This window comes from Lycorma delicatula, chromosome 2 (assembly GCF_047948215.1).
Source record: "Lycorma delicatula isolate Av1 chromosome 2, ASM4794821v1, whole genome shotgun sequence".
Lineage (NCBI taxonomy): Eukaryota > Metazoa > Arthropoda > Insecta > Hemiptera > Fulgoridae > Lycorma > Lycorma delicatula.
This window is the reverse complement of record NC_134456.1, coordinates 14,237,181-14,260,231: the sequence shown is the minus strand read 5'-3', so window position 1 is coordinate 14,260,231 and position 23,051 is coordinate 14,237,181. Positions and strand designations below refer to the sequence as shown.

At 29.2% G+C, this 23,051-nt stretch overlaps 1 protein-coding gene across 2 annotated transcripts in view; it reads left to right on the top strand.

Annotated features, from left to right (window-relative positions):
• The first annotated feature begins 2,606 nt into the window (after positions 1-2,606).
• Positions 2,607-23,051, top strand: part of LOC142320126 (UNC93-like protein MFSD11) — a 42,483-nt gene continuing 22,038 nt past the window's right edge. Inside the window, exons 1-3 of one of the 2 annotated variants that reach the window (XM_075357804.1) lie at positions 2,607-2,867; positions 10,768-10,937; positions 20,032-20,208. In XM_075357804.1, coding sequence (XP_075213919.1) covers positions 2,763-2,867; positions 10,768-10,937; positions 20,032-20,208 — 452 coding nt within the window. In that variant the 5' untranslated portion in view covers positions 2,607-2,762. Of the gene's footprint in view, positions 2,868-8,315; positions 8,457-10,767; positions 10,938-20,031; positions 20,209-23,051 lie in introns of those variants that run through there. The other variant, XM_075357805.1, reaches the window with a different exon arrangement.

Below are 23,051 nucleotides of genomic sequence, written 5' to 3'. Positions count from 1 at the left end.
TGTAACAAGTACTTACAGAGTTACGCTATTTCTCTACATAATCCCCACTCCGATTTAGACATTTGTCGTAGCGTGGTACCACCATTTTCCAATACCATCGTCATAGAACGGAACGGCCTGTGTTTTCAGCCATGTTTCTACGCCGGTCTGCAAATCGATGTCTGTGCCAAAATGTTGTCCTCCTAGCCAGCGTTTCATGTGAGCAAAGAGGTGAAAATCGGATGGAGCCAAGTCCGGGCTGTATGGTGGGTGATCAAACACTTCCCAACGAAAACGCTGCAGGAGCTTCTTTGTTACAGCTGCAGTGTGTGGCCGAGCATTGTCATGGAGAAAGACAACATTGTGCCTGATGACAACATTCCTCTCCACTTATTCTGAATTGCCCTTCGTAGAAATTGTGAACCGACGATTTTCTCGAATTGCCTCATTCACTCGCTCAACGAGATCGGTTGACACTCGCTTCCTTTCCTTATCGCCTGCATCATGAACATCTGCACGTCCTGCTTTAAAGTTCTTGCACCATTTTCGCACTTTGCTGTCACTCATTGAAGTTTCACCGTACACATTACTTATTCGTCGATGAATTTCAGCTGCATTACACTCCTCAGCTTGAAGAAATCGAATTACCGCACGCACTTCACACGAGATGCTATTGTTGTAGACATGTTTATGTGCTAGCTGCGTGTTCAGCTATCACTGTTAAATGAAATTTTATTTCATTAAACAGTTGGAGAATATTAAAACATTTTCCCTTGCCAACTATTCCTATAGAGGGACACTTAGTAATTTAATTAAACATTTAATTTTTTTGAAAACTTTTTTAAATTCTTATTCAACTACAATTATTTAACAATGCTAACATCAACAATAAACTCTTCTTTCCTTTATTTTCTTGGATGTTACCTGATCTTGCGAGAGGTATTTTTATCACCAGAAAGGGAATTTGATTTTTTTTCATTTATATACCTTCCCAACATTACATTTATATCGATATTCTTTCTTATCTTGCTTTTCAAAATGTGTGTCGAAATTTTTCAGACACGTGGATAGTGATAATAATTACACTTAACAATAATAATTACACTTAATTAATAGATTTAAATTACAGTTAAATGATCAAATAATAAATTAATTAATGCAGGATATATGTACCATATGCTGTATAAGAATAAATACACACACACACACATATATATATATATATATATATACTTATAAGCAGTATGTGGTTCATGTGTGTATGTATATATTATACTGTATAATGTACAGAAATAATGATAGTTATAATTATTTGATTTTGAATAAAAAATGGTTGTAATAAAGAATACTTTTCTTCCATTAATAAATAGATAAAAATGTCCCGAATTTTTTTATCTATTTATAAAAATTTATTTTAATAATTTGTTTTTTATAGGTGATAATTGAAGGGACTTTTCTGTAGATTTTCTTTTAATAAAATTTATTTCTGTATTTTTTTACACATTATTAGTATATTTAAAGTATTAGGTTAAATCAACCTTTGTTTTCTTTGGTCAAAAATTAATTAATAATAATTCTTCAAAATTTTATTATTAAATTGATTAATTTATTAAAGACAGATTGTATTAATTTTTCCCCCTCAATTAATCTTTTTTTTTTTTTTCACCTGGACAATCCCGGATTCTCTATAATGGAATAATCAATCCTTCATTTTTTAGAAAATTTCTACCTTTAATAAATTTTTAATATGCATATTTAGGTAGATATGAAACATAATACACTTCATCCACTTCACACATGGTATGCTGATTCAGTGTTCAAGGTATTTTAAAAGTGCTGTCCTTTTATTCTAACTGAACTGGAATTAAACTTTGGCAAAAGATTGTGGGACTGTACTACATGATACACCTCATTTCTAATCGGTATTAATATCATTAATAACATTGCAGATCGGTGAAGTTATCTTTGCAAATGGTCTTGGATTGTAAATGGGGACTTTATTAAAGGGGAGCTGAAAATTAACTTTAAACGATCTTTGAAAGAAAAAGTTTCTTTAATTTGAAAGCGTTATTTAATATTTTAAATGTATTAAAATGTTATATTATATGTATGTTATATTTTAAATGTATTTTGTTATATTTCTTCATATTTTTTAAATTACTTTTTTAAAAAATTATTAATTACATACTTTTTTAATATTATCTGAAGTTATCATTTTGTTAAGGTTATTAAGCAATTTACCTATCTTCTTTCAAGACAGTGCTACACGTTATTACTTTGTTTTTTATGGTTAAAAAAATAACATTCAAATTAAAATTTTGTAATTATACTTTATAATTTTTTTACGTTACACTAATCATGGCTTCTGTGACAATACCTAATTATAACTGAAAAAAATTAATTCATTATTATAGTATTTTGTTTGATTTAAGTTGTTTTTTTTTTCTTACAATAAGCTGAGATTAACAACTGAGATATTAACCACTGTTGTTAGACTTCACTAATTAACACTGAAATTATCAATGACGATTAAGATAATAATAGTACTTTAAATTAAACTGGATAATTTACTGCTATACTTACAGAATAAATAAAACAATTATAAAAAACTACAAACAGTAAATGTGTAGGACTTGTTTTTTCCTGGTATAGCAGTACATCATTTTATTCACTTCAACATAAAATAGAGTTTTTACAACAGCCACAACAAAGTTACAGTATAGAATATCAGTTCTACTCAAGCAGTGAAAAAATAAAACTAAACTTGAGTTTTAAGCAGCAAAATGTGTCACTCATGGAAAAAAAATTCTGGTACATTCAATGTTATTTTCATGTCATTCTGTTTTTTTGTTTTGTTTACATCAGATATGACAGTTCAAAACATGGAGGTAATGTAAATTTTAGACTACATATTTAAAAAAATTAGATTTCTATGTTTTTAAATCGTTAGCAATTTTTTTAAAAAGAAACTTACAACAGTAATGTAATTTATTACATGTTAAATAACTTAAATATATGTTACTGTTCCTGGCTTTTTGTAACCAATGTGTTTTTAATTCTGACATTAAAAAATTACCAATTTTTAAAAATAGTTTCAGTAATTTCTGGGGAGGGGGAAATTGGATCAAAATGAAAGGTACTATACTTTCAGCAGGTAAAAATTACAGCACTTAAAATAAGGTTATGATGTACCATTATATTAAAATAAACACACCACTTCAAGATGATTATTATCATAAAAGTAGTTTATTTTTTATAAACAGATAAAAATGTAAAAGAATTTTACCAATTTACGAAAAGATATTTATAAAGCAAAAATTAAGATACAAATAACTTGTAATTATATTAATATAATTATATAATAATTTATTTTGTAAATTATGAGGAAGATATATTTTACCATCAGAAACAGAAATGGGTTTACCCATAGTTTCATTTAACTATTCACTCGTGTAACTGCGTCAAGGTGGTGCATACAGTCAGTATTTGCTTAACTTATATGTAGAAGAAGACAGTTTGAGGCCTGATCAGAAAAGTTATATTTTACTACTACTGGCTTCTCAATACTAGCTCCTAGCCGCATTCTAGAGTTAGGTTCTAAATACGCATTACATCCTGATCTGCAAATCCAGGGATGTAATAGCTTACAGTCAGCCTACAATGACAAGGGATGCAGCTGCCTGTAGGAACAAAGCTTCACTAGATCCTTAGCCGGCTTATAAAGTGCTTTCGGAGTTTATATATTAGTTATTATTTACAGAATGCTTTCTTTCATATAATTTACATTTACATTATAAAATTAAATTTTTTACTATATTTGCATAATTTAGATTTGAATATCAGAACCAGGTCAAAACTCTTTCATAACTGTCTATGCTTAAAACAGATGACTGAGTTATGAGAGAATTTTAGTATACAAACAAAAAGTTAGAACAACGTAAAAGTTACTGATAAGAATTTACACTGCTGCTGAAGTTATACAATGCTGATACAATACAGAAAAATAACCAATAAATTTTAGATTGAACAAATTGTGTTAATAGTGGTAGCAAACATTGTGAACAGTATATGAACTTTTTATGTGTTTAAACTAGTTAAATTTAACTCCTACTTATTTATGATATCAAAGTGTTTTCTAGTTTGCTTAAAATAATAACATTTCCAACCACATTTTGATCTGTTTTGTTTTAAATTGAAGTTAGATTTCTTAACTTTTGTTTACTTTAGTTAACTTTACTTAAAAAAATACATTTTCTCAAAATAATTTTCCTTACAGATGTATGTTGTCATACCATATGTTTTCATAAAGTGTTTTTGTGGAAATTTTATCAAAGAAAATTTATACCAAATCTAAAAGAGTGTACCAACTACAATTTTTGAAGCTTTACAATAATTTTCTCAGAAGCAACTTGAAGTATTATTCAAGAACCCATTAAAAAAATGTTTCAGGTCAAACAGCATATAAAAACATAAATCTGTCTTAATTTGTGACTTTTAAGAAATGCAGTATTACTCTTTCAGTCGCTTGGTAGAAGTAGGAAGTGAAAACGAATTTTCTTTACCTTTTGAGGTATGAGAAGTACAAAAGTAACATTCATTTAAATTATGGTTTCCTTATTATTATTATTTCCAATTATTCCCCTTCAGAAGAGCATGTGAAATTGAACTAATCTTGGCTTTACATCCTTCTTCTCCTTTCTTTTCTTCCCAAAACCTTTTCATCCATTCACTATGTTTCTTCTTCCTCTCCTCCATTTCTTCCTATCGTTTCTCTTTTTTGCTCTTGTTCAATTTTCTTATTTCTAATTTCATCCCTAAACTTCCTTCTGTCCATGATTTCTTTTTCTGAGATGTTCAGTCATTCCATGTCATCTTATGTTTCTTTCATCCAAATGGACTTTAACTTACTTGCCTTGATTATTTTGAAAATTTTCTTAGCGAGTCTATCTTCACCCATCCTATATAAGTGCCCATAGAATTGTAAATGTGTTTTCCTAAACATGATAGTGATTGAGTCTGTGTTTTCATATAATACCTTTGTGAGGTCACTTGATCCAGGTTCCATCTCTGAGGACCACACGGTGGAGTTTCCAGAGGATTTTCCGTTCTTGCTTCTTGATTTCATGAATTTTGGTCATTCCTCTGATTACTGTGGTTTCTGTTGCATACAAGGACTCTGACTAGACAACTGTGTTGTAATGTCGTTGTTTCACATTGCGAGACACTGCTCTTTTGTTATAATGATTCCATGTAAGCCTGTATGCTTTATGTAGTTTGAGTATTCTTTTGTGTTGGATATTGTATTCAGTCCCATGGGTTGGATGGTTTCTCCAAGTACTTGAGATGGGATGCTTTTGAGATTTTGCCATACTGTGTTTGCAGCAGGAATTTTCCAGTTAATTTAGTGTCCATATATTGTGTCTTTTCATAAGAAATTTGGAGTCCAGTTTTATAGGCTATTTTTTATGCAGCTTCTCCAATGTGAAAATGATTTCATCTTTGTTGTTTGTTAATATAGCCAAGCCAGGTCATCTGCAGAGGCCAAGCATTTCACAGTAATTCTATTTCCTTTCTGTTTTCCAATTTGGATGCCTTTGACTTGCTTCTCCCATTCTCTTATTACCTTCTTCAAGACAATAATGAATGAAAATGGTGATAAGCCATTCCCTTGTTGGACTCTTGTGTGAACTTCAAATGGGTTTGAGATTTCTTCTATGAATATCACCTTTTTTTAAGGTAGTTCCTGATAATGTTTCATGGATGATGGCTCTGGTCTTTCTTCAACTCCAAGTTCTTGTAGATTATTAAACAAGGTTTGTCTGTCGACAGAGTAGAAGGCTTTTTTAAAGTCGACAAATGTGGCTGTGGTGTTCCAAGATCGTCTGATGTGTCTTGAGGTTCCAGATTTGTTCGATACAGGGCCTTACTTTTCTGAATCCTGTCCGATACTCACCAATCTGCGGGTCCACTTGAGGTTCAAGTTGGTTCAGCACGTCTCTAGAGAGGACCTTGTAGGTGACTGGGAGAAGTAAGATCCCTCTGTAATTGTTCGGATCTGTCCTATCTCCTTTCTTATGGAGTGGGTGTATGAAGACATTCTTCCATTCTTTCAGGATTTTCTCTGTTCTCCAGACTTCCAATATTATTTTGTGAATTTTAGGCGTTATTTATTTGTGGTCCAATTTCCAGAACTCTATGCTTTCATTATATATTTATTTATAGGCCTATGTATAAAATCTTGTGGCTTGAAAATTTCCAAAACTACTACATCAACTTCACTGAAATTTAGATATGCTATATATAGTCTGTCTGAAGTTGTGCTTGTTAAAATTTTGTGATGATTGGTTGAATGGTTCTTGAGTTACACTCAATTAGGTAAAAAAAATTTGAGCAGGGCAAGTTAGAACTGTGATTCGTTATGATGCTGTAAGTTTGAATGCAGAAACATAATAAAATTATGAATAGTCAGTCTACACAAGTTTTTTTCTTTATTTTTGTTCTTAATTGTGTAAAAATAAAAGTGTGACCTTAGTGGTCAATAAATTTGTTTGAATAACTAACTTTTTTGGTGTAATACCTCAGTTAGGTGTAATTACTTTAACCTACCGAGTTGGTCTAGTGGTGTCTTCCCTAATCAACTGATTTGGAAGTCGAGAGTTCCAGCATTCAAGTCCTAGTAAAGTCAGATATTTTTACACAAATTTGAATACTAGATTGTGGATACCAGTGTTCTTTGGTGGTTGGGTTTCAATTAACCACACATCTCAGGAATGGTCGAACTGAAACTGTACAGGACTACACTTCATTTACACTCATATATATCATCCTCATTCATCCTCTGAAATATTATCTGAAAGGTAATTACTGGAGGCTAAACAGGAAAAAGTAAGGTGTAATTACTTTATATATTAACTTTGCTGATTCATGTTTTGTAATAAATAAAAGGCATTGTCCAATTAATGATTAAATATTAATTTTAATAAGTTATAATGATCATTACATGTTTAACGTTTTAGTTTGAGTTATATTAAAAGAAGATTACATTGTTAATGAAAGTGTACATGACAGAATGAGATCTAAATTTAGACTGAACAATCCATTTATAATAATGACTTACTAATATAAAACATCAGCTGATAAGATAGGCTAGCTGAATATACAAATTTATTTACTTTTACAAAAGAGTAAGAACAAAACAGTTTATGTATTTATAAATTAATAAGAAGAAGAGAGTGAGTTTTAACAAAATTTGTTAAAAAAGCCCTTATCATTATTTGCAACGATGAGTGCTCCATGCTCATAATTTTATTTTTAGTCACATAGGAGCAATGTTTTGATGGTTAAACAATTTTTTTTAACATTTTATATAAAATAATTTTTCTAAATAATATGTGTGTGTGCCTCTCTCTCTCTCTCTCTCTCTCTCTCTCTCTCTCTGTGTGTGTGTGTGTGTGTGTGTGTGTGTGTGTGTGTGTGTGTGTGTGGGTGTGTGTGTTGACTTAGAAAAATCGGTTCTGTTTTTATTTTAACTGCACACTACCACTGATATGTAGTCTGATATTCTGATTTTTAATATATTTCTATATATATTAAGTCTTATTAAACTTATCCATACTTTAATAAACAATTTTAAAACCATCCTAAAAAAGTAAAAATTATTATTTAATTTTTTAAAACTTGACTTTTTATACTTGTCATTCATAGCAAATGATGTTTAGCAAGTCATTGCAGTATTTCTTTGTAATTTGGCACTGACTTCAAAATTCATATTATAAGAATAAAAGTATTATTTTTTTGTTTTCTATCACAGTATTTTAAGTTGGTTTTAAATTGTTTTTGAATCAAACATTATATCAGAATATGTTGTTCAATTTTTTAAATTATTATAAATAAAATAATAACCTTATTAAACATTAAAATATTAATTCAGGATTTTAGGTCATCATTAGTAAACTGTAGAGAAAAATGAGGCCATTTCAAGTATGTTATTGTTGACCTTGATAGCATAATGATTACTTTCTAGTCTCTCAAAAAAGCTTCTCAGAATCAGTGTCCGTGCTGAGCCAGGACAAGTAATAAATATATTTTAAGTGCAGTTAATAAAAACACTTAGGTAAATTACTAAACAAGACAAAATTATAATGCAGTGAACATTTTGATTATAATAACAAATAGGCTTTAGTCTATTAGTTTTAAGTTAAATGGTTACTGAATTATTATTTTAATAATTAAAACAATTGCCTGCCAATGGAATAATATTTTTTTTGCAATAATATACATTTAAACAAGATTTTCTGAATCTAACAGATTAAAAAAATATTTTTACACCAGTTAAAGCTCTGCATACACTATATCATAATTGAAAGTGCATCATGAATATCTTATGTAGACTAAACTCAGGAACAACCAATGTTATTTTTATGTCAGTATGTTTTTTCTTCTTATTTACGGCTGATGTGACTGTTCAAAATTTAGAGGTAATTAATTTATTTTATGTGATAAAAATTACTTTTTTTAAAAAAGCTATCAGTAACAAAATTACAGCAAATACTATGTTTATTTATTTACAGTTTATTGATCTTAACAGATCTGCATTCAAACATGGGGTAAAAACTATTAGCCTACAAACTGATATCACACCAAGCAAATAATGCTTACAACTTATTAAAATGGTTACTTGTCAACATTTTAAAAAGAGAAAAATAATTCCAAAATCACTTTACTCTATAGAATTTTAAGATTGAAGTACATTGTCATATTAAAATATCAGTAGTCTCTTAATTGAATGTTTACATTAAATTTTCAATGTAACAAGTACATTCAAAATATAAGCAACAAATTCGGCTATTACTTTTCTGGCATAAGAGCAAAGCATGGTGATCATGTCAAAAATGGGGTTGTTTACAAATCTTTATGTTTTAGATTCCAACTAATTCATGTGTGTCATGCAGCTTTTGGCCTTGTATCTCAGGATTGAACAAACCGATTTTCTTCAAATCTGGCTCAAATATTTCTGTATTGGGGCATTTATCATATCATTTTTAAAAAGAATTCACTAAGGAGGGATATTACAAAGAAAAACAAACCATAAATAAATCCAACAGAATTAAATGAAAATGGAAATAACAATCAAAATAATAAAGAAACAGGCAAACCTAAAATTTAATTTTCTTTATAGGCATTTTAGAAAAAACATTATTAAAGCACATTTGTCACCTACAATGCATGTAGAAATAATTAAATTTTTTTTTTCAAAAAGTCAATCCCCACCTCATAAAATTGAAATATATGTTTTTTGTTCTTTTGCTCTGCCTCCCTTTGATTTAAATATTTTTTTAAAATCTTTTGAAAGTTTAAATTTCATATGTAGAGCTATGAAGAAATGTCTACATTTTTTCTAAATTCAGATCCCAGATGTAAAACAGAAAAGTTTTTGGAAAATTTCCTTTTTCTTATTTTAGCCTTTACTAAAGGGAGGTTTTATATTCAGAGAAGTTATATTTAGAGAAAACCTTACTTAAGCGAATTTGTTAAGCTTTTTCTATAAGCATTGACATTGCATGATTTTCCCAGCTGTTAATAATAAAAATTAAAAGAGTTAGAACCAAAAAGTAAAAAAAAAAAAAAACAGAATATGTATTTTTTAGAGGTGGGAAATATTTTTTAGGAAACATTTTCTAAATATATTCATTTATAAAATGAAAACTTAACAAATTTACTTAAGTTAGTTACTTGTAATAATTACTAATTAAGTTATTAAGGTTATTTCAAGATACAATATTAGTCGAATATTTATTTGATTCTAATAAATATGATTCGTAGAAATCAACTTTTAATAAATTTATAGAGTTTGCAGGGCCGGTAGGCCACTGCCCACGGCGGCAAAACCGCCTGCACTAGAGCGCAAAAAAATAAACACACCCCACAAAAGTATATTTCGATTACTTGAATCTAGAAAAAAAATTATTTACTATTTATTAGTAGAATAATATTAATATTGTACTAGTTTTGTTTATTGTTTTAAATGCATATTTATATTATTTCTGAAAATAGCAGATACTACTAGTTTTAGTTTGTAAATTCGTTGTCCTTAGCCAGTTAAAAATATAAATTTTGTTTTTCAATAAAACAATTTTCCGTAAATCTGTAATAGTATATTTGTTTTAATATTGTCTTAATTCAGTCATATGTCATTTATCTGATTAACATGGTTCTTTTATAATTCTGTTTTTTTTTTTAATTTTAGAGTTTTTTGGAGCTTGGGAGGGCGGCGTTTTGTGGGTTTGCCTACGGCGGCTAAACGCTAGGGCTGACCCTGGCATACGCTTATTACACTTTCAAAACTGCAGGTTAATGCCCAATTAACCAACTTATACCAAATTGAATAATGAACTATTTTTGCATTACATAGCGTATGGTTTATGAAAAATAATTTTTTCAAATTGTAATAAATTACATAATCGTTTAAAACAATAGCAGACCAATAAATTTTAAAATAAATTAAACAGTTTTTGTAAACAGAAATAATTTTAATATTTTGATTAGTTTTTAAATAATACTAATTAGATAAACCTGAATTTTCTGCATAATTGTTGAATGCAAACTTAAAAATTCATATGTAAACAAATATTTACTATTTGTTCTTTTAAAATATGTGTTTTATTCTGTGCCAGTTTTATTTATTAATTATCATCATCACAAATTAGCATTATTATTATTTCAAGTAATTTCTTTTTTCTATATGAATATTTACTTGTTTTAAAATTACATTTTGTCTGATTATTTCAGAAAACAATTATATCCAGTATACACGATGATAATAAGGAATTCCAAGTAGATGGTTATGATTTACTTGCATTCCTTTACATAGCATTTGGAATAAGTTTATGGCTAGGACCATCTTTCGTTAATGTACTTGGTCAACGAACAGCTTTAACAGTTGCTTCTTCAATTTACACGTAATACCATTACTAATACAGAATTGATCTTTTTCTAAAAAGTAAGACTTAGAAATTTTTAAATTTAGAATGTTGTTTATCAGTGTGGTGAAATGGGAAAAACCTTTAAAAGTATTAGAAATCATTAACCACTTATTTTACAATTACCTAAATTTTTTCTTCTACAATATCTTTTTGCAGGTAATTATAAATCTTTTAATTTAGTGGAGTTATTAGTAGCACTGCTAATACAAGCTAACAGCATTACCAATAATTGTTGTTACAGGTAACGCTGTACTAAAGTGGTTAGGAAACTTCTTTAGCGAGTTCTTAGTGCTGTGTTTACTAAGCTGTTTTTGTTAAATTTAATGTGTTTGTAGATTTCATATCCTTAAGTGATCAAGATCTTGGTTTTTACAAGCTGAGTGTAAAATTAGTATATTGTGGTTAACATCTTTAAATGTGTGTGCAGTTTCTATGAAGTTTTTCAAAAATTGATTCTGATGTGAGTACTGCTTGTATTTACTTTTTGCATATGTAGGTTCAGATTCACATATCAGATGGACCCCAAGCACATCCAGTTTTCCAAAGTTCTGTGTAATGCAATCAATTTAATTTGCTTGTTTCTAGATTACTTTGTTTATCAGAGTATGTTTTGTTAGTTTATCAAATGATTTTATGTATTTTCTTGATAGTTTTGAAAATAACCCATGAATAATCTTTTCCTAAAAATTTATTGTATAATTATTGTTTGATACATGTTAGCATACAATAGAATTGCACAATAATCCTACCACAATGATTTACATAACAAAATTTGAGAACGCATTAATATTGCCAAACCCACATGAAATATAAAGTATAATTAAAAACAAAAACAAATAATTTCTCAAATAAATATACTTCCTATTTCCAACATTAAAAGCGCAACTCAAAATCCACAAAAAAGACACACACAGTAGACGTATCTTCATTTATACACAGTCCTTATGCACAAACTAGCTAGACATGTTGACAAACCATTAGAAACAGTCATACGTATCGAACATAATGCAGCAACACAAAGAACATAAAACAGTTTACATACAGAACATAAATCAACTTATCAACAAAATGAAGGATATACCAGTCTGTATAATTCCAATGCTTGGATTGCTTGATAAAACCAATTTCTTCATTAAAATAGATATATTTCTGCCCAAGAAACCATCAACTTATTACAAGACTCATCAAAAACAATAATACTGCACAAGAATACATAACCAAAATCAACCGACACAGCAGAAATACAACTTTACACTTGTTATACTACCTAACACTCATCCATGTTCACCCTGACAACTACCCTGAAGAACTCAATCAGTAAAATATCTGCACAGGTTAATAGCTAACTAGTTACATTTAGAGATGACACGCTATTAAATACTCCATAGAATCAAAAGCACACTTAATGTGAGAAAATACATAATACTGTATACTAGGTATGATAAAAAAATATCTGACTTTGGTTCACATAAACAAAAGTAATTAATCTATTTAGTTAAATAAGTTGTCTCCTTCAAAGTAGACCCCCTTCTGATATAATACACTTATCCCATGATTGTTTCCATTGTTGGAAGGATTTTTCAAAGTCATTTTAGAGAGCAATTTATGTCCTCCTGTCGCATTTCTTTTGATTTGTTTTCTGTCTTCAAATGTCTTTTCTTTGATGAATTTTCTAACTGCCATTTTCCCAATACTGTGGTCTCTTGCATCAAACACCATCTATTAGCTGAGGAAGAACAGTTATCTAGTGTAACTATCAGCATGTAAGTTGGCACAAAAAACTGCTAGCACTCAGCAAACATTTGACATGGTACTAGGCCAACTGAAAACATTGTCAGATGATATTTATAACCAAAAATACATACGATGCTATTTAATTAAAACTAGTTAATATCTCAATTAATATTATTTTAAAGTAATTTAAGTAATTATTTTTTCTACTCACTTTATTGCTGTAGCTCACAAATTCTGAAGTCACTGTCGTTGGTAGATTCTAAAGAGCTCGATTCTGAATTCATATTTATCACAAAACTGTTGATGTGTACATTATATAAATGTTCATCTTCAATGTATTTTTTTTCAATGTTGACAACATGCTCGTAGACATTGCTCCACTCAGCTTTAGAAAATTTATGAAATTCCTCTTCAGCTAACTTAAGAACGTCCGACATGTTAAAAGTTGTACTTCTTTTAGCTATTTACCCTTTCACTTCCCTCCAAATCGTTTCAATGGCATTTAAGTCAGGGTGATAAGGTGGCAACCTTAGAACTGTGAAACCATAATTTTTGAAAATGTTATCTATTAGAAATTTCTTTTGATTTTCTTTGTGTAATTTTACGTCATATAATTCAGTCTTCGTCACAGCAGGAGAACAGTTAATTTTTTTGTTCGGCTAACCATTTTATCATATTGCTTTTTAAAGAGTTAGAATTTGGCTCCTTTTGTAGCAGAACATTCTGATATGATGCATTATCTAGTACAATGACTGACCGAGGTGGCAAGTTGGGAATACAGTTCTCCCACTACCATTTCATGTACTTTTTGGAATCCATTGATTTGTGATAATCTCCTTTCTTATTTGATTCATACATAAGTAAAGCAAGTTAATGAATCCTTTATTACAGCCGACATGAACAATTATTAATAGTGAGTCCTTCGATACTGGTGTTTTCAGTCCCTCATTTGTTGTGTCTACCCACGATTTTGGTGTTGCTTGACTACTGTGAATATAGCTTTCATCTGTGTATACAATCGGTCTTCCTTCTTCGCAAAACAGAGAAATTAGTCATAGAAATCTCATTCTTTGCATTTTAATGTCATGTCATTTTGTCAATATTTTCCAGTTGTCTTCTGTTTCTTCCATCTAAATCCCATTTTCTCCTCAAAGATTCTCCTTAAAGATTTTTCACTCCTTTTGAAATTAAGTTCATTTTTGCGGGTTTTTTGCACAATTCTCTTCATAGCAGGAATGTATTTTTCGGTTAAATAAGATTTATTTATTAAATACCTCAAAGCATCCGTGTCAAAAAAATCCAAACTGCAAACAGCACTGGGGTGATTTATACATTTTCTCAGCAAAACGAACACAGATGACTTCTCAGTTTTATTTAATTTCTATTCTGCTATAATTCTTTGTACTGTTCATTTTGATAATTTTGTTGATTGAACAACCATATTCAGCACTTCAGTTTTCCTCACTATTCCAGTTCTGGCATTGTTTTGTAAAAAAATTGTAAACCTTGAATACAATTTCCCTTACCTGACTGCGCTACTGTACCTTTCCCTCCTAACGTGGGCATTTTAAAAGAAAATAATTGTATTGAAATATTAAAAATTTACGTGACTGAATTTATGACAAAGCCTTAAATGAAAACAATACAACAAATAGTAAAAATAGATCACCAGTGACAATTCACTTCATTAAGTAAAATAAACACTACAATAATGTTTCTATAATAACCACTTCTAGATCGTAACTGCAAGCAATGTGTGACATATAATTCTTCACAGCACAATGATTAGAGTAGATTAAAAATAAGTAAATGAAATTCTTAGAATTGCGTGTTGTGTTTACAACAATTCAAAAATAGCACATTAGTCATTTATAATTCATGAATGATTCTATTATTATTAGTTGCTTTATAACAGGAAGTAGGCCTGGATCACAACATACATATATAATTTAGAATAAAATTCAACAATTACATATGCTACAGCAAGCTTAACCTGTTTTTATATGAAACCTGTTTTTATATGTTATCATAGCACAAAAGACATAGAAGATGACAATGTTTTTAGTTTGCTTGTAACAGAGGACAATGCATGCAAAATGATAGTACGTAGGCTTTCAGCCCCTGCGCCAACATATGGGCCGACTAGTTTACTCTTTATTGACAGTCTCTCCTTGAAGAACATACTTGTGATCCATCATCATGCTTTGAAAATCAAAAATGACTGTCAGCATGATCTTTATGCTGTGGTGAAAATTCATTACAACACTACAGTCCATGCATCACAACTTATCCAGAGATTCTTGGCAAGACTCCGGGTTGAACAACTTTAGCAGGTTCTTTACTCAACAGATATGGCCCTCCTGGCTCTTTTTTAAGCTTAAGATTCTTCTTAAAGGAGAGAAATTTGAAGACAGAAAAGAGATCAAAAGAAATGCAATTGGAGGGCTTATGGTGCTCACTAAAATGACTTTGAAAAATGCTTCCAACAATGAAAACAATTCTGGGATAAGGAGGTTACATCAGAAGAGGCCTATTTTGAAGGAAAAAGTCATTGAAATAAATAGGTTGTGTATTCTTGTTTTTTTTAGATAAGGTCAAATACCTTTTGATTATACCTCATACAGCAATCAAAAGTCAAACAAAATTACCAACATTTTCAGGAAAGAATGTTATTATGTCATTTTTAAAATTACAAATTCATACAGTAAACAAACAAAACATAGACTGCCAAAAACAGCATATAAATAAACTGAGACAGTATAAAAATTAAACTGTAAACAGTGGACAAAATACTTCATCAGACAGATTCATATAATCCTGCAGATAAAAAGAACATACAAGGACTAAATACAACAGCATAAATCTTTGCAAATCATCTATGAAAACAGAACCCACAGAATGTAACGATAACATATAATACACTATTAAAACAAACAAAAATTATAATCATTTCATATTACGTATTACCACAACAAGCAAAAATTACTACTCACAATAAAAAAAAAAATACAAATATAAAAAACACACATATAAAAAAGCAAATAAAAAACAAATACCACATAAAAAACAAATATCAGAACACATTTGAACAATACAATATTTACAAATATTCTAAATTTGTCAAAAACAACATATTAAATGAATAAGCACAATGAAGGACATACATATTGTTTTATTACTTGCTAAAGTTTAGAAAGTATAAACAGATAAATGGGTAGTAGTTCTACCTCGCACTGTTAATGTCAGGTAATATTACAACCTGGCAGTAATAGCTTTGGCGCTGCTAATAGTGTGCCATGACCAAACATTCTAAATAAAAAAATCTAACAATCCATCCCCACTCTATTAACTGAGCTTTTTAAATTTTGATAATAATGCATAGTGACTTTTTTAGTCACTTTCAATACTGAAGCTTAACAATACTACCAATGAAACACTCGGCATTGTAATTAGCTCTGCAATGATCTGGAAGAAAAATTTTCCATGACATACCTCCCCTAATTTTGATGGAAAACCCAAAATAAATTGGTAGATTACTCAGTATTAATATTTGAACAGGATAAATAAATATTTTAATGAAATTCAGACACACACCATACAAGTATACTTTATGTTTATAATTCTGTCACTCATTTCACAAATCTAATATTAAATTGGAAGTATTACAACTATGAATGAAATATTAGCTACCAACGTTATTTTATTCATTGATTATCACTTTATTTACAAAATTTATCAGTAATAAATAATTGCACTTTTCTATACATAATTAGATCATAAGATCCAAAGGATGGTAAAAGTTTACTTATGATTACATGACAAACTATCTGCTTCAATGTTTAGGTGAACTGCAGAGTGATTTTGTCATCCATGCATTAAACAAGAAGTGATACCTGTGACTTGATTTCTTAATGCAGGTATTAAACTTAATTTTTAATGATAAACATCATCAGAACAAAAATATTTTTTCAATCAATTTTGCAACTATCTTTAGTAATACTGGGTTGCTGTTTTAATTGATATCTTTAACTGTTCATAATTGATATCGTTTTTAACTTTATAAAACTCCCAATGATTCTCTGATCAGATGAAAATGTTTTTAATGTAATTTGAGTAATCAAAGCATAGATTCTAAAGTAAATGAAGTAGAGCTACTTGTTACTTCTGTTGGATGATTATACTGGACAACAAAATTTCAATTTTTGTTCAATGCAATAATATTTATGGTTCAATCTTATAGTATTTTTGATGCTGACTGCAAATATGTAAATGGTTTCTTTCCATCAGGCATAATATTTTTTTTGTAATTACCATTTTTTTTTTTTGTAAGAAAAAAGCATTGTGGCAGTAGATAACAATATTTTACATTCCTAAGATCTACTTCTTTTGGATTTAATGGTGTAGTTTGCTACAGGTACATAAGTCTTGAGATTCCAGCAGTAATCAGCAAGCATTCTTGGGTACCATTTTTCCTGGTAGTGTATTTCCATGGTGAAAACCTTCTCCATGTTCGTCACTCACAATTCCAAGATTGGTAGGGAAAAATCCAGAAGGAATCTAAGAAGTGGATCTTTATCGACATATTACATTCAAGGGTTTTATAGTTTTTAAGAAGCTTAGTTGTAAGTTCTTTGTGGTAATCTGCCTTCTGCTTTCCAAGGTAGTTGTTTATACTCTTTTTAAAAGGTTTCCACACAGCAACCTCAGAGTCATTCAAGCTGTCTTCACATTCAATATCATTCATTAGTTTTCTTATTTGCAACCCAACAAATATACCTTTGTTTATCTTAGCATTACTTATATTAGGTAACTTGTTTTTTAGAAAGTGAAAAACAGTCCCACCATAACCTACTGCTTTAACAAAATTATTCATTAAACCTAGCTTAATGCGTAGTGGCAGAAGGTAAACTTTTCCAGGTTTTACTACTGCTGGACTCACAACATTCTTCTCCTCTACAGACAGTTTCTCTTTTTGGCCAATTTTTTTTAACATAATGATTCTTCCTATCTGTTGTTCCATTCACACAAGAAGCAACAAAATTTAGTATACCCAAGTCGTATATCTTGTAATAGTGCTATCACTTTCAGGTCTCCTTAAATGTTTCTCATACTGAATCACATCCAACACAAGTTTCATATTTTCATGTGAGCTGCATGAGCTAAAGGAATTGATGGGATATTATTTCTAACATGAAAAGGACTGTTTTTAAACTATGTTTTGAGGAGCCTATAAAAAGACACCATTCATCAGATAGTGCACATGTCCCAAAGCTTCTAGTAAAGATTTCACATCATTACAGTAAACTAGGTCCTCGTATTGGAAGAAAAAACATTCAAATTCTTGCTGCCTGTCACAGAAAGCACTTATTTTAATACTGTATTGCAAAAGATTCTATCCTTTCAGTCATGATATAAGAATTTTTATTTGATTTTTTTAAATGTATGGGTCTCTCCTTTGTTCATCATCTGATTAATCTGCACAACCTTCAACATCAACAGCTTCATCTTCGCCTACTTCCCATGTTTTTGGTGATACTGGAATTGGAAACTATGGACTATGAGGCTCTGTCTTGTAGCAAAGGGAATATCTAATATAAGACTAGACATATTTTTGCAGTATGTCTAGTCTTAGCTATTTTCCCTGATATTTTCATTAAACAAAAGTAGCAGTTCGTGAAGTGATCCTTTGGTTCTCTTCAAACCATTGGAATTGCAAACGTCATGTGACATGATCCATTCTTCCAAACAGTCAACAATGTTACACATAAATTGCAACAAATATGAGGAACCCAAGAACTGACCTGATTACATACTTTATATTCAAGACCTATTTCATATGATCTTTTTTTTATCAGTGAAGTTATATTTCTCCTCTGAGATGAATGTTACCTCACCACAAAGTAGCAGCAACTATCTGGATGGTTAACGCAACCACATGGTATTTTTATTAAAAGGTTCACTGCAATATACTCACAAATATGTATTACCAAACTTTAAACACGTTACAGACACATTAATGTAGTATATACAATGACTTTACAGGGAAAAATAAAATCATAAATTGGTAGGTAAGTAGCAGCCCACTAAATGCTTAACATATAAGAGCTCGCACTTGATTGATGTAGCTGAGATTTTTCTCAACTACATCAGTAGAGTGATGATACAGTGTTTATTTTTTACAATATTATATTCAGCACTAAGTCACCAAAACAAAATTCATAATTCACGCTGCACAATGTGTGACTAATGGGTGACATAATTACATTTAGAAAAAAAATGTGACATGAATCATATATCTATCATTTGCAATCATTTTAATTACTGTGTAAATAACAATAATACTTATATTTTATGGCTATTTATCACACATATAAATTACAGTTTTAACTCACATAAATTATAGTTTATTTAATAACTTAACTGCTGCAATAAATAAAATGGATAAATAAATAATATATTGTACTTAACATTCATCATGCACATACTTACTCAAAAATAAGAAGGGCAATTACAAAAAATCTCAGATGATAGGAAAATTCTTACTTAATATTTGGAATCTTACTTAATACCCAAAAATACATAATATTCAGTAAATATTGACATAATTCATCTACTTTTTCACAGTTGGTGTTATTTATTATAGGAAATAGAATTTGGAGGTGGTATTCAGGTGTTTATTCAGGTGTTAAGTAAATGTTTACTATTTAAAACTAGACTGGATATTGGTAAAATATCAGTTGAAAGAGGTTTTTAAGAGCAAATCTTGCATCAATGTTTATTTAAAAAGCTTAGTAAAAATATTTTAACAATTTTTTTTTACTGCATTTCAAATTTAAAATCTTCAAATCTTTATGTTTTGTGAGGTCTTGAGAAGCAAATAAAATAGAATTTAAATGTTTAAAAGACTATTATTGATTAAGCAATATACTTTTTAGCAATGTTTACAATTTTTGATGTTCTTGACTTGAAAAACCACAGCTACAAATAATTTTCTGGTATTGTTAAACATGGTATTGTTTTGTGGGAATTGGGCATTCGTTTTTAATGTACAGCTGCAAAAATCCAACGTACCAATAGATTAAACAAAACCTTTCAATTATTCTATTTTCTTTAAAAAAATAAGCTTTTGCTCCTTTTCCACCTCTACAATTAGCTCAAGTAATTTTTAATTAGATTTCAGTGAATGTGAGAAAAATAATATAAATTTATTGCCAGTATATAGCAGACCTAAATTGACAATAAAATTAAAAAGCTGTGACATAAAATGTAATCTGGTATTCTTTAAAATTTCATCAATGATGAAATTTCTTCTAACAGCAACTGTTTTTTTTTTCAGAATCTATATTGCATCATTTACTTTAGAGAATGTATGGGCAATAAGTGCAGCAACAGCTGCAGCGGGAGTAGGAGCTGGTTTAATATGGACAGCAGAAGGAAAGTATCTGATATCAAATTCAAAACCATCTGTGATCAGCCGTAATATTGGAATATTTTGGACACTCTTTTGTTCATCGTAAGTGGTTATATTATTTATTGTAGACACACCTAGAATTTTACATTATTTAACTTTCTTTTCTTTAAAATTATACACAATAAGGAGGGTACAAAAAGGATGTAATCTAGATTTTAATCAAATCTTAATAAATGATATAATAAATATGTAATATAAATAAATATTATTTATTTATACAACAACAATATGCTGACACCCAATAACAATTACTGATGGGTAATAATGAATTTTGTAAGGTATGAAAAATGCCATGTCTGAGTAGTATTAGAACCTGGAACCTCTGGATGAAAAGTCAAAACATTAACACTCTGCCATGTAGATCAGTGAAGATAATGTATATATTATTGATTAGGTAAGGTATATTTAAACTATTTTTTCACAACATAGTCTTAAAAAAACACATTTTTCACAATGCAGGATTAAAAATATATTCAGATCAGACAGATTTTTAATTTTACAATAGAAGTAGACGGTGATTTCCTCTAAAACCTAAATACAGATTCTTATTCATAACCATTCTTTTTTTTTCTGAAATATTTGAAAACTTTTTTAAAAATAGTTTTCAGTTCACCAAATGTATGAAGATTATTACAAAAACTATAATTTTTAAATATCCTCAAAAGAAAGGTATTTGGCACTGTGTACACTCTGAAAATCTTGACAAGTTTTTTGAGATCACATAATTAACAAAAAATTCTTATGATTATCATTTTATTAGTAGTGGGGTAGATAGCACCATTTTGCTAAAAATCAATGCACACATTTGTATTCTTATAACAGTATAATAAATTCTTAAGTCATTATAAAATTTATTATTATTAATTTTAATAAAAAGTAAACTATTATACAGTGACAGGAGGTCGCAAACCAAATACTAGACTTTATGTCTTGATTCTTCAAATAGTCATATGGAAAAAACCAAGCCTTGTCACAGAAATAAATTCAATTCAGCACCTAAATTCCCATTTTTATCAACAAAAGATAAAAATTAAAAATAATCTGTACTTATATATCTGTATTAACAACAAATAACACTGCTTGAAACACTTTTCACGGTCTGGTTCTTTCATTCAGTTCATGAATAGTATCGATGCAGTAAGTATAATTTTAACTTTTCTGCCTATGTGAAAGCAAAAGCTGTTTATAGTTTGATCTGAGAGGTATTCTGATTGAGAGTGTTGTTACAGATAGTCATAAATGTTTGCAGTTAATAATTATAGTCAGATAGGATCTTTTAGTTTCTGCAAACACACAATCTCACAAAATACATGTATTAAATATTTTATTCACTTATTGGTTACTGCATATGGGGAAATTTTAACTGAAATACATCTCTTATGTACAGAATACATACATAAATGTACGTAATGTATTTTGTACAAAATACGTACATAAATGCACAATAAACATTCACTCATTTTTGAACGTGACATAGCTGATATATAACATAAATGAATGGATATTTAAATAATGCGTATGAATCAACTGCTATATACAGCTAACATTGAGTACAATGCTACCAACTGATTAATAGAGTAATGAAATTTTTCTGTGCAAAAGTCAAAGAAAAGGTTCAACTTTAAGAATTACGTTCTTTTGAAATACCTTTTATGTAATTTACTTAAATTTTTACAACATTAAGAAGAAAGGAGATTGTCTGTACTTATTTCTTAGAAACCTAGATCTGTACAGTAAGCAACATGAAAAATACATTATTTAAAAAATATATTATTCAAAAAATACATTTCAGCCCTTTGGGATTCATACACATTTAATAAAACATTAAAAAAATTAATTATCTAGCTAGGAGTAATGTACCAATATGACAGCTAAAAGTGAATGCATGACTACATGGATTACATTATAATTAAAACAACATTGCTGGAATTGTATAGCATGTTTAAGTATCCAACTGAATTATAAACCATTCAACCTGATCCACTGAAGTTGAATAAAGCTACAAGATCAACATGTCTTGTTAAAATGGGAAAAAGTCAATTAACTGATACCACTAGTTATTAATAACAACAACATTACTAAGTCACAGGTATTAGAAAGAAAAATTTCAGAGGTTATAAAAAAAAAGATTTCTAAGTAGATATCACCAACAGATGGCTTGAATGTTTACAAGATTGCTATATTCTTTTATAATTTATTTTCATGAATAAATGAATAAAAAAGTAAATGCACATGAAAAGATTTTCCAAGCAATAAGATATGATGGCAGTGGTGTTGTAAAGATTTTCATCACAAATGAAAAAAATAAATCAATTTAGGTGAAAAAATCTATCGCACAAAAAACATTAATAAAAGTAGTCTCAAAACAAATTTATATATTACACAAAAACATATTTAAAATAAACAGTAGTACATGTGTACCACTAAGTACACAAAGATTTGAAAATTTTAAATAGTCTATTAATCATCACACCATTAGCAAAAGTAATGCTAAATCTGCATGTTAGTTTGAATTTTTACTTCACAAAGAGAGCAAATTGACATATTGGTCGTATTTTTGCCAGTTAGCTCTTAATCTATTTAGTTAGTCTCTTCTTAATTTACACCAAAAGTAAAGATTGATTTCGATGGTGCAAAATCACTAAAAATATTATTGAGTACTATGATATTTTTGCCATTAAGTCTATCAAAAACAAATATATAATCACTGCACAATATTCATTTTTTCATTAAAAAAAGTAAAAGTTATTTACTTAACATGGGTATAATAAGAGGAATTACCGGTGGAAGGTTATGAAGTTTTAACAAAATCATTTAAAGGTTGGTATTTAAAATACTTGTTAACTATCATATCAGTTACTTATTACTATTGCAATTCCAATTAA